At 33.3% G+C, this 13,318-nt stretch overlaps 1 protein-coding gene across 7 annotated transcripts in view; it reads left to right on the top strand.

Annotated features, from left to right (window-relative positions):
• The window catches only part of FBXW7 (F-box and WD repeat domain containing 7), a 210,423-nt gene that overhangs the window by 186,269 nt on the left and 10,836 nt on the right, over positions 1 to 13,318 (top strand). For all 7 annotated transcript variants that reach the window (XM_005556082.4, XM_074040623.1, XM_005556081.4 and 4 more), the window contains 2 exons: positions 7,671 to 7,805; positions 12,857 to 12,980. In XM_005556082.4, coding sequence (XP_005556139.1) covers positions 7,671 to 7,805; positions 12,857 to 12,980 — 259 coding nt within the window. The remainder of the gene's footprint in view (positions 1 to 7,670; positions 7,806 to 12,856; positions 12,981 to 13,318) is intronic.

Genomic DNA, 13,318 nt, shown 5'->3' with positions numbered 1-13,318 from the left:
AATAAATAATATAAATTATGTAAAGTGAAGATATGATGTTAGCCTCCATACTAATGTAAAATGAATCTACTACCCTACCTCTGGCTGCATGAATGGTTAGGTATTTAATCAATGCATAAGGGAATAATGGTTGATAAAGATGATACTTTATTTGACTTTTAGTGTTTCAGATTTTAAAGTGTTCACTTTGTAAACCCTAATATTTTAAATACCTAGATGAATATGAGATAAATGTGTCTATTTTTTTCTTCTGTAGCTAGAAAAGTAACTTGGAGCACTATTGCTTTTAAATGGATTTTTAAAATTATTTTCTACCCTTCAGGTGATTTCTGAAAAACTAGGATAACCTTTTTTTGGTTGGTAACTGAAAGATTTGAGCCTTGCTCTCAACAGGGATTAGTTTTTCCCCTGGTTGAGACAAAAGTGTCTCAAGACATTTTTCATTTTTGTAACTGAGGGGATGAGGGCACAGGACACTGCTGGTATCTAGTAAGTAGAGGGAATATAAAGGACGATCTCCATGCCAAAGAATTATCCAGCCCAGAATGTCAATGGTACTAAAGAATCTGGGTTAGAGGAATGAAAATTATATTTTATTGTTATTAAAATGTTATAAGCCACTGCAATTACAAAGAATTTTTTTAAGTTTTCATTTTCATAGTCATTTGTTGATTAAACTTACCTTTTCCCCAAGGATTATTCCTACCCCACCCCCCTGAGTTATTTTGCCTCTGGTTGGTGATGGTTTGTAAAATGTTAATTAATTTTTATTTTTTCCTATGCATGCCCTCAGAATTCTGAATTTTTAATTTTGTCCCATCCTTTTAAAAGGAAATCTTTCCATCAATAAGAGGTGAAAATAAAACTCAGACACTTATATAGCCTTAAAAAAAATTTAAATATTTTTATCATCTCTGATTAAGCCAAAGAGGTAGGAATATGGTTGTGTGTTGCCATGCTAGCACATGCATATAGTGTGAACAGCATATATCATTCTGATTTCATATCACATGATTTCACTGATTTAATATTTTTATAAGAAAATACTAACATGATTGAAAATTACACTATTAGCAATAGTTTTATCATCACTGTAGAAAACCTCCAAAATGCTTATTTTGTATGAAAAGGCTTATTTCTCATCAGAAGGTAGTTCAGAGTAAGATTTACTTTTTCTGTGGTAGGGCTCGTTTTTTCCAACGTTTTGGAATACTTGAATATTCTTTGCTTACTATCTAGGATATTTCTCAATTTTAAGGGGACTCTCTAATATTGATCCATAGGAAGAGGCATTTCAGCTTTATTTTAGTCAGGATATTTTAGAGAGTTCATTGTACACCGTTTGCTTGTTTAGCTAGTTCATGCTTTTTAAATGAAATGTCCAAATGTTACCACATACTATATTTCATCAAATCTGAGACACCATAGATTTTTTTAGATGCATTCCAATTTCAGAAATGTTAATATTTAAAAAAAAAAAAACTTTATTCAATAAGCTAAAGAATGTTAGACTAGCTTTTGGTCCTGTGAAAGAAGTAGGTACAGTGAAAAAACCTTGTTCTTAGTTAACAGGAATAGCATGTGGAATTACCCTGCAGGTATAGTATTTTAATTTTTTTTTTTTTTTCAAATAAATATTCTGTAGCAAAGAAATCTGTAGCAACAAAAGGTCAACTAGACAGGTAGATCAGGACCTTCATCTTTTGAGTACCATGTCTGTCTCTGACACACCCAAGGCCTCATTGTTGTACACTGCCCTTTATTTTCAGGGCTGGTCCCAGAGTAACTAGAAATGATTCACTTGCCTAAAGGCTTACAGTGCTTTAATGTCTAACTTGTAGAGATATAATTTCATAATAAAGTGGGGAAGTCATGAGTTGACCTATGTGAGAGAGTTGAGGGATAATTAAACTGGCATGATTTCTACAAATATGCTTTGGGGGCATTTCATGATGACTTTTCTGTTGCATAATAAGCAGTATGGGAGAGCTTGTCCCCTTACTGTTCTGCTATTGCTCCTAAGGCAGTGATACAGCATTGTTTTGGTCCAGCTCCATCAATTCTGACAGAGTAGTCTGCACTCTGTTTATAAATTGAGTGTGAACAAATGATATTCCATTTTGCATAAAAGAGGACTGAAACAGAATGCCACTGGAAAATAGAAGTGCAAATTAAAGACAAAAACCAAAAAAAAATAGAAATTTTATACCATTTGAATTTTCAGTAGCCATTGATCCACTTTGTATGGCAGTCAGATTGATGCTTCAGATTAATTTAGGGAAGCGAGTTGGTCATTTGTTTGGCTTGTTTATATCATTCAAGTGCTAATAAATGGTTTTTCACTTAAAATTTTCAGACTACATGAACATTATTTTATATTGAAATTTGTATTCAGAAGCATCTTGAGAATAGCACAAATGACTTAGAAGGACAACTTCTTAGTTCAAATTTTGACATTGTCTCTTAAAAACAATAACTTCATTAATATATAACCAGTCTTGCCTTTATTTTTACACTCTATAAAACACATAACATTAAAAAGTTGTCAAAGGGGAGAAAACATGTACATCTGCTTAAAGTTATACTTGGAAATATATTGGAGACTCAACAAATATTAGTTTCTTCCCTTGGTCAAGAAATAATCTTAGTGGACTTCAGAAATTTTCTCGATCTAAAAAGGGACCGTTAACACTGGTTTCACAGTGTTGGTGTGAGGATCAAAGATAAAGTGATATGGAAGAACTTCAACCTTACACAGATGTCATTAGCTTTGCATTATTTTAATTAAAGCATATTTGAATTAAGCTATTTATGTACTTTGAAAAGATGTTATACTAAAAATATTTTAAAATGGTAAGTATAAAATACATGTGTTTTGATATTAAAAATGGAGGAAAAATTTCTCCATTGAAAGATTTAATTAGGTTTCATGGGAACACTTAGAAACTGTACATGTTCTCAAACCTACTTTATTTACATCTTATTCGCTACTCAACAAAAAATTAAAACCCACAGGATGGTGCCAAAAATTGAATTTATTATTACTTTGAAATTGTACTTGGGACACAGTGATTTAAAAACCTTGTTTTGTGTGAAGGACTTGAAGAAAGTCATGTATTGGAGCTAGAGAAGACTAAGGGAACATGTGATGTCTGTTTTTAATATATTAATGACTTTTGTATAAAAGTAGGAAAAGACTCATTCTTGGTTTCTTCAGAAAGTGAAACCTGAATCATGTTCTTTGAGTCAGATTTTGGCATTAAGTTAAACTTAACAATTAAAACTGGCCCACAGTAGAATGGGAGATAAGTTACTTGAATCCTGGAACTGTTCAGACAGCCTGGATAACCACGTGCTAGAGGTGCTAGAGAAGTGAATTCTTTACCACATGAAATTCAGGTGCAGTACTACCCAAGATCATAAAACAGTCTATCTAATTGGGACACTAAAGATCATCCAGACCAGTGGTTCACAAGTGCTGCTTTGGATCATCTACATCAACACTGGATGAACTGTTTGTTTAAAAAATAAAATGTCTTCAGCCACTGAATCAGACTCTCTGCTGTTGGGTCTTAGAACTCAGTAATTCTTGCTATCCTTGATCGGCATTTGGGAACCACTGGCCTGGACCAAGCCTCTCGCTGTGTAGGTGGGTTCTCTGAGACTCAGACTCATTAAGAGACTTCCATGTGGTTCTACAGTGAGTTTCCTGGTGAAGCCCAGGCTCTTGATTGCAGTTCAGTGCTCCTTCTACTCTTCTCTACTACCTCTATGCTCTAATTTACCTGAAATAAAACACCACTTCCATGGGGAATTTTCAAATTTGCATTTGCAATTTTGTCCTCAAATTAAAATTTACTTCTGAACCTGGGATGTTTTTCCTCTCCCCTTCAATATGTTCCAACAAGACTACATGAAAGGCCAAAGGAAGTACTTTTTTTTTTTTTTTCCTCTTTTCCGAGAACCACTTCTCAAGTAGCAGTAAAATAATAATTAAAAGAGTTATCCAACACTTTGCTTTTGCAGATAAACCAAGGCCTGAAGAGGTTAAATTGTAACCTATGACAGTTATCTCCTAAAATTATTTCCTGATCCCCAATTCAGTTCTCTCTCAACTATTCTTCGTTAATGGTTGCTGTAGGTTACTTCATATACACACATGTAGTCATTAGCTGCAAGGGTTTCATGTTAATGTATATGTCCCTTGCTGCTTAATTGTATATATACAAAATTTGAAACCACTCTTGGAGCCAGAATCAGCAAGCAAGTCCTAGTGATACCATCAAATACAAAGAATAGAAACACTCTCTAGAGATAAAATTGAGATGACAGCATTAATCTAGAGATAGTATTTCCTGATTCTTTTGGGACTCATTTATTTATTCAATAAATATTTATTAAGCACCTTTTCTGTGCGAGGCCCTACTTGGGCGTGGTATGCAATAGTGAAAAAAACAGACAAAAAACCCTTTTTCAGGAAACCTGCATTCTAGTCAGAAGGGGATGAGGTGGATGGGTTTGGAACTGGTTACAATTTTAGAAAGGTTGCTCAGGGAAGGAAATAAGGAAGCAAGGCATGTGGGTATCTAGGGAAACAATGTTCCAAGGAACAGCAAGGAAAGATGTTGTGAAACTGAGTGTGCCTGGAGTGTTTACAGCACAGAAAGAGTGTGTATGGCAGAGCAGAGTAAATAAGAGGAAAAGTAATGGGAAATTGGTATGTTGTAGGCCACCCTAAGGACTGATTTCTACTTTGGGTGAAATGAAAAGCCATTAGAAGGTTTTAAGAAGGTTAAGACTTTAACAGTAGCACCGAGTACAGTGTGGAGAATAGAACAAAGAGGCAAAGGTAGAAAACTGGAAGACCACTTAGGGAGTTACAGGAGTAATGTAGGTGAGACATACTGGTAGCTCAATCCAGTGTAGTAATAGTCAGATTGTGGATATATTTTAAAGTTTAAGGCTATGAGTTCATTTGGATCAAAACTGTCTGATGGTAAAAGAGAGGGAGGAGTCAGGAATGACCAAAGACTTCTTGGCCTGAGTAACTGGTAAAATAGAGTTTATTTTACTGAAATGAGGAAGACTGTGGAAGTATAGATTTGGAGGAAAGATCATAGACATGTTAAGTTTCAATTACATATCCAAAAATAGATGTTGAAAAAGCAACAACATACATAGGTCTGAAGTTCAGGAAGGACTCCAGGCTGGAGAGAGGAAAGCTGTTTTTATGGTCCAGATCTTTGTTTAGAATCACCAAAGAGATGTGATTTTAACCAATAGAACTGTTGAATATGTATGGTCAGTGGAAACAGTCTCATTTTCTTATGCTACTCATCTTTATCAGTGGTATACTTTTTAATAAAATAACACGAAGTAACATCTACTGAGTGTATATATAATTTAAATTGAGACATTTTTAATTGTCTTTGATTCTTATTACAGATTATTTAAAATAAAAATGCATCGTTTCAAATATTGTTTAGAGTCTTAGATATATTTTGTTATACAGGCATGATTTTTTTCCATGTACTTTTTCTTAAATATATGGAAACTTCTGACACAGTTTCAGATACTTAGCTAAGGTCTGAATTAGATGTTTATCATCTGTTCGTCTGTCCTGTCTTCTTTAATTCTACACCCTATCCTCCAAAAGCCTTGATAAAAGATATGTCTCATATATTAGCTTTTTTTTTTTGAGACAAAGTCTCACCCTGTCACCCAGGCTGGAGTGCAGTAGCGTGATCATAGCTCATTGCAGACTTGACCTCCTGCCACAGCCCCCCAAATAGGTGGGACTACAGGCGCATTCCACCATGCCTGGCTGATTCTTATTTTTTTATGGAGACAAGGTCTAGTTATGTTGCCAGGCTGGTCTCAAATTCCTGAGCTCCAGTGATCCTCCTGCCTCTGCCTCCCAAAACTGCTGGGATTACGGGAATGAGCCTACGCACCTGGCCTAAAGCTACATTTTAATCAAGTCAGCATAGTTATCCATCACTCAAAATGAGCATGTCCTTATACTAGTGTCCATGCGTTGTCTGTGATGTAGATGGAGAGGAATAGCATTTTATCAAAACCCACCTCAAATCCTGTGAGGGATGTGAATCAATAAATTAATGAGTTTGTTTTGTTGATACCAAATGGAGAGACATGAGTGGAGATTGATCACTATAAGTTATGTCAAAGAGGTAAGTTTAAACCAGTATTTGAAGTTATGTGAGAGAAACCAAACAAGATAATTAAACTTCAAATTAACTGCTTTTAATTGGTCACGTGTATACATATACATGTTTATGAGTATTTTACATTTCTATGTATAATAAGTCCTCCCCCTGACCAAAAAAGGTACAAAGTAAGACTCAGGGTGAATGTTCTGGATACATGTATTTGTAGAAGCAAAAGGAAGGGACACAACTGGTTGGAACCAGTATTTCCTTAACATTAGGTGGTAATATGGAATATACTGTGGAAATAAATGCCATTGAAATGTTTTATGGTATTGCCAATTTAACACATACTTTATGATAAGAAAGATGAGAAGAAGTTCATTGTAGATTCCACAGAGGTAAATAAAAAGTATTCCAAATACAGCTCCTCATATCCTTAGTGTATCTCTTGTCAGTTATTACATATTTCATGTCTTGGATCAAGTTTTCTTGTTTGGACAAGAAATGGAATGGCAAAATCCAGATCTTTTTAGCTGAAAACTTCACCTATTCTGTATTCACCCACTTCTGAAGTGGACACAATAATTCTTACAATGGTACTTAAATCAGTATAGACTTGCAGAAAGAAAGGCCTGCTTAAGAATGTTCTTTCATTTAAGTATTATGAGGTTAATTAAATGTGTGAAATTGTAACATTTTGAATTATTCACATGGCATTTTAGTTTTTCCTTTTAAGAACCATGGCTTTTCTGTGCAGGTGTTCTTCACTGGGGGGAAAATAATAATGTTTTAAGATGATCCCCTGATGTCATTTAAAGGAACTCTTATTTCTGAAGCATAATTGTGTGTTTTTGTGTTTTTATAGTGTATCTCTTTCTTACCCGCTTTTGGCCTTTGTTTATATTCTAATTTTACCACTATCAGCTACTATTTTCTATTGTTTATTGTTTTTATTGTTTATTCAATTTTCTATTGTGTATTTGTTTTCACATAACAAATCAAAGCCTGTTTAATTTGTGGAAGACACTTGTCAAATGTGTAATATATCCAGTTACTGATTTTTCTCTGAATGATGTTGCTCGTCTCCTTTCAGATGATGCCTTATTAAAACCGTCTAATTTTATGGTGCTCAAAATTGTCAAAATTTTCTATTATTTACTCAGTAACACAAAATGATGTTTCTGGAATAAAATTTTGGCTTCTCAATTAGTGACTTGGTGGTAGATGAACATATAACTATTATAATAATGTAATGAAAAACTATTTTTCTGTCAAACATGATTTTTTTTTAAACCTTTTACAAAATGAAAGTGGTTGGTAAGCAATGAAATTAAATGCATTCTTCAATGCCTTGTGGAAAAAATGTCACTGTAAGGAGCCACTTTTTATACAATTCTACCTTGTTCAACTATGTTTGTGTGTAGATGTGAGTTTTCCTTTATAAGCCTATAATTTGGGACATCTGTTAACACAATAAAAATTTCTAATTCTCTTTGATAGAGCTGGAGCGGACCAGAGAAATTGCTTGCTTTAGATGAACTCATTGATAGTTGTGAACCAACACAAGTAAAACATATGATGCAAGTGATAGAACCCCAGTTTCAACGAGACTTCATTTCATTGCTCCCTAAAGAGGTAAAGATTATCAATTACATTCTTCATTGGGTGTTATTTGAATATATAACTCAACAGCTACCACCTTTAAACATTGTCATGCTAATTATTGTATTCAGTATTGTCAGTTTGACACTCTTAATTAGTGGTAAAGAGGGCTGTAAATTGATACATTGCCATGACTTAATAATGTAATTGTCAGATTAAAGTATGCATATGGACTAAGTAACTCTTTTCCACTACTTGAATAAGTCATATATATGAGAGTAACTATTGAGTTTCACTAATTTGATTATTTATTTACCAATATTTTTTTGCCGGGTTATTTGAAGCCCAGGCTTTAGTTATCTTGGTATATTCATTATAGTAGATTTTTTAAAATTCTGACCTTATTAAAATAGCAATATTTTTTCTCTTATTTTATTGTATATCTTAAGTCCCTTCAAGACCAATAGTTTTTCTCTGGTACTTACATCGTGTAATTATTTTAAATACAAATATTATAATTTCACGTGTGTATATTTTTCTAATCATTCTCCTCCCCATCTCCATTACACAAATACAGATATCCCATACTAATTATATGCTAAAAGCACTTCTTTGGGAATTATTTATGCCTATTTCTTTTTATATTTTTATGTAAGCTGAAACTATTATAGACTGATTATATGGGCATTCATAGCTATTATATGGGCATTCATAACTATAAATAAGGCATAGTTTAGATACAGTTCCTTTATTGATATTATAGACCTAGTAATTTTATTTTGTCAGTGAACAGAAATAATATAACATTAAATAATCAGCATCACCATGATTTATATTTTCGTAAGTCATGTGTGTATGCCACTAGTTATATATCAGCTAAGAATACAATATAAAATACTAATATACCATTTCAAATTATCCTGAAACTTCGAATTTGAACAGAAACGGAGTCATTTTTTAAGATTATCATTCTAAATATCCTAATGATATTAAAGGTAGTCCCAATTAGAATTGCATGTTGGATATGAATAAAATAGTTGTGTCATATTTAATGCATGGAACCAGCAAAGAGCAAAGTATAGAAAATCTCTTCTTCCTAAAATGCGTTTTCTACTGAGTGCTTTTTAAAAATGACGTTGGCCCAGAAGAAAATTTTTAGTTTTGCTAACTCGTTCTAAAACTGAATCCTTTGAATAGATTTAGCTTATGAAAGTGACATCAGCTCTCTTTGCTTCCAGAAGGGCATTAATAATAGGAAACACTTACATAAGTATTTGACTGAAAGTGATTTTCTTCACCTTTGATATATTCTCCGTAGTTTTCTTAGTGATATCCTCTGTATTTTAGAGGGTATCATTTTGGTTAAAAGGCAGACTTTCTCATTTCATTTTTTTCTCTTATTTCTAATAATGGTGAGGTTTTTGGTTTGTTTTGCTTTATTTGAATTTCCATAATAACTTCTTAACACGCAAAATGTGGTTTAAGATCAGAATATGAAAGTATTTTGAAAAATCTAAGAATTAAAAACAAATAATCAATAACCAGGGTAAATCCAATAAAGATTCTTTCGGTTTAAGTGTTCTTTTAAGGATTGCCTGGGGAAAAAGAAGTGAAATTAGATAGGAGACTAAGGGAGAGCCTTGGTTTAGCATATGATCTGTGTTTCCCTCTTGTTTTCAACTACTAGGAAAAACATTTCCTGTTTTGAAAAATGCTTGTCTATGTGGATAAATAATGGTATAGAAAATATCTTCTCAGAAACAAAGTATTATTATTTAAAACATTATTACCTTCTTGTCAGGAAATGGACTTATTTTTCTTATAATTCCTTTGGACATATCAAAACTATTTACAAACATTTACTTACTAATCTCAAAAAGCTTAACAAAAGTCTCACTAGTTTCACATGGGAGGGTTGTGATGAATAACATTGTCTTTATTTTATAAGTGAATACCAGGAAAATCATAATCTTATAGTAGGTGATCTAGAGCAAAACCTGAAATACTTAATAGAGGATTAGCCAACATTAAAAAAAAATTTTTTTTCCTTGACTAGTTTAATCCACTGAAATACAGCAAATCTGGGAAAATACTGGCTACCTTCTATGTACAACGTGGTTGTCTTTTATATAGGTTATAGAGAAAAATAAAAAATAGCAATTCTTACAGAGTTGGACAAGGAAAAGATAATTATCTGAAATAGGTTTCAATTCAAGAGCTTTTCTCTGGCAGAAGTGGTCTTTAGGAAGAAATACTTATCTGGGTTTTACCTTTAAAACAAATTAATAGAAAACTGCATTAACTGCATGACTTGGCTATAAGAAACCCGTAACTCCCTACCATAGTGGTGGGACAGACAGAGTCTCACTCTGTTGCCCAGGCTAGGGTGCAGCAGAATGATCATAGCTCACTGCAGCCTCAAACTCCTAGGCTCAAACGATTCTCCTACCTTAGCCTCTTGAGTAGCTAGGACTACAGGCATGTGCCACCACACTTGGTTAATTTTTGGGGGGGTGGGGGTGGGCATAGGGGCGGATGTCCCTTTTATGAGAGTACTAATTCCATTCATGAGGACTCCAACCTTGTGACCTAATTATTTTCCAGACACCTCACTTCCTACATTGAGGGTTAGGATTTCAACATGAATTTGAGGGAATATAGACATTCAGTCCATTTCAGAGCCCTACATGACAAAACCTTGCTTCCTTTGAGGGAACTGGTATACTCCCTCATAATACATAGTAAGAATCATGCAACTAATTGCTATTTTCTTTTTGGCCTGGCAGTTTAATTCAAAACCTTGTAAGACATACCTTGTTGACAGCATATTTGTGCTCTACTTTTTCTCTAGTTTAACCTTCTTTTCTGATTTTTTAATTTGTATTTTTTTTGTTTTGCTTTGTGTATTTTGTGTATTGCTTAGATGTTTTGATGGAACTGGCTAGATGTAAATAGGCAAACATTTAATAAGTTGAAGTTCTTGGTTGAGTTAGGGTCTTCACTACTTTTAAGGAAGGTATGCCAGTAACCTATAGAGTTAGCACTTCAACTTTCTTTAGCGCCTTAGTATTTCTTTATGTTTCTCTTTAATGCACTGGACTAGATGATCTCATAATCGCTATTAATGCTGGAAATTTTACCTGGTGATTTGGGGATATACTTTTGAAATCTAAGCTATTCTGGATTTGTTGTTTCGTAGTCTTTAAGATCCATTGACTATTTCTGTATATTACCTGATTTCTACTTTAGTTAGGTAACTAAAGCAAAGAAAAGAATAGACTTTTTCTGTTTTTAGATAAATATCTTGGTCATTAATTAGCATCTCTTTTGCACAAATATTTTTGTGCCTGATAACTTCTATGTTAAATTACAATTACACACAGACTAATAATGGTAACATCACATTACTGCTATACTGACACAAAGTGAACTTGCTTAGGCTTTGATTGATTGCTAATTCCCAAATTAAGTGGCTTTTGGAGTATCCGTTAAGTACAATATTGAGATTACATATGTGTGAGTATTGTTGAATATAGTTATACCTTTTTATTTTAAACGACTCAGCTTCTCTGCATAATACTGGTCTTCTCTGATATACCAAAAGTAATTATTTCACAAAAAGTTTTTCACTATCATTCATCAGTAGTAGTAGTAAACTGAATACCGGCTGGTTGGAGTATTTTGTATACACAGTATTTACTGAGTATACTGAATATATAATATTCAACAAATACATAGTAAATATGTAATTAATGGTAAGTTTTTGCTGTTGTTGTTGAGAGAGAATCTTGCTCTGTCACCCAGGCTGGAGTGCAGCGACGTGATCTTGACTCACTGCAACCTCCACCTGCCGGATTCAAGTGATTCTTGTGCCTCAGCCTCCCGAGTAGCTGGGATTATAAGTGTGCACCACCACACCTGGCAAATTTTTGTATTTTTAGGAGAGATGGGGTTTCACCACATTGGCCAAGCTGGTGTCGAACTTCTGGCCTCGAGTGAGCCACCCACCTTGGCCTCCCAAAGTGCTGGTATTACAGGAGTGAGCCACCACACCAGCCCATGATGAACTCCTTATATATGTAAAGTCATTGGGAAAGCATAATTTATATTATATAATTTATATTTAGCATCAAAAATAATTAAAATTGTGCTTTTACTCCCTATATGACCCTTGACCCTTTAATGGATAATTTGTTTTAGTTCTTGTCATTTAGTTCTTGTGAAAACTGAACTTAATTGCTCTATTTAAATGGTTTTCCTTGTATCATAATTTAAAATTTTATGTGATATGTGAGGCTATTTGAATAAAGAGAGGCTATAATTCCCCTTTTTTTTCTCTTTATTTTTCCTCTTTATTTGAACTGACACACTGAAAAAAATTAATAGTTTACAAGTATTATAAACAAAATTTTTTAATCAGTGGTATACCAAAGAGTTAGCTCAAATATACAACTCTGTGTGGCCCATCAAGAAGATCCTTTTAAGTAATGTAAAGTAATTAGAACTCAATTACTTTTATATGTCTATGGAATGGTTTAATAATTGTCCCCCTTTGTCATTTACAGTCAAGGATGTAAGTGTTTCAAAAGTTCATTATGATAATAAACACTTTGATTTGAAGACTGTTAATTATGATATATATCAATCAGAAATGATCTGAAGTCATGCCACACAGAATATATAAAAATTATTTCTTGTCTGTCAGGCAAGCATTTAGGTCCTATCTTCAGTGAATTTACATTGTAGTAGGATAGAGAACAAAGTTAAACAACTAATAACATTTTTTTAAAAAAGAATTATTAAGTTGAGGCTCACAGAGCAAGGCAAGAGCAGAGACAGAGAGCTTTAATCAGTAGTCCCTGAAGAGGTAAAGAGTAGAGTGAAGTTCATAAAAACCATAAGGTGTGTGTATGTTTTTTATCTGGTATATATTTGTTAGGACTGAAGTTACTGCCTTTCATAATTTTAAAAATCAGAGTGCAGAATTATATTTATCAAGTATCTCATCCTGTGGAGAATAATTAACTTATATAATATATATATTTATTTAAATATGGGTATTATACTATGCATTTTTTTCTTAGTTGGCACTCTATGTGCTTTCATTCCTGGAACCCAAAGACCTGCTACAAGCGGCTCAGACATGTCGCTATTGGAGAATTTTGGCTGAAGACAACCTTCTCTGGAGAGAGAAATGCAAAGAAGAGGGTAAGGTTCAAAATTGCACAGAGAATATGTTTATACTTTGAAAAGCAGAGTGATTCTGAAAACAAGTAGAAAAAATAAAAATAATATTCACCTACTTATAATAAAATCCACAGATTATTCTACACATTGAAATGAGCCAAATCTTACAGCTAACCCCTTTAACAAGCAATATAACTAATAGCAAATATATCTGATTTGCTTCCTATCACTAGTAGAATTAATAAACAATGAAAAAGTCAAGATGTGGATGATTTAAAGGAAACCCCAAAATTACATTTCCAATTAAATATCCAAATATTTAGTATTAATTAATTCTTTTCATAAATGTTTATTGAACA

This window comes from Macaca fascicularis, chromosome 5 (genome assembly GCF_037993035.2).
Source record: "Macaca fascicularis isolate 582-1 chromosome 5, T2T-MFA8v1.1".
Lineage (NCBI taxonomy): Eukaryota > Metazoa > Chordata > Mammalia > Primates > Cercopithecidae > Macaca > Macaca fascicularis.
The sequence above is the reverse complement of the archived record's forward strand: the minus strand, read 5'-3'. Positions and strand labels throughout refer to the sequence as shown.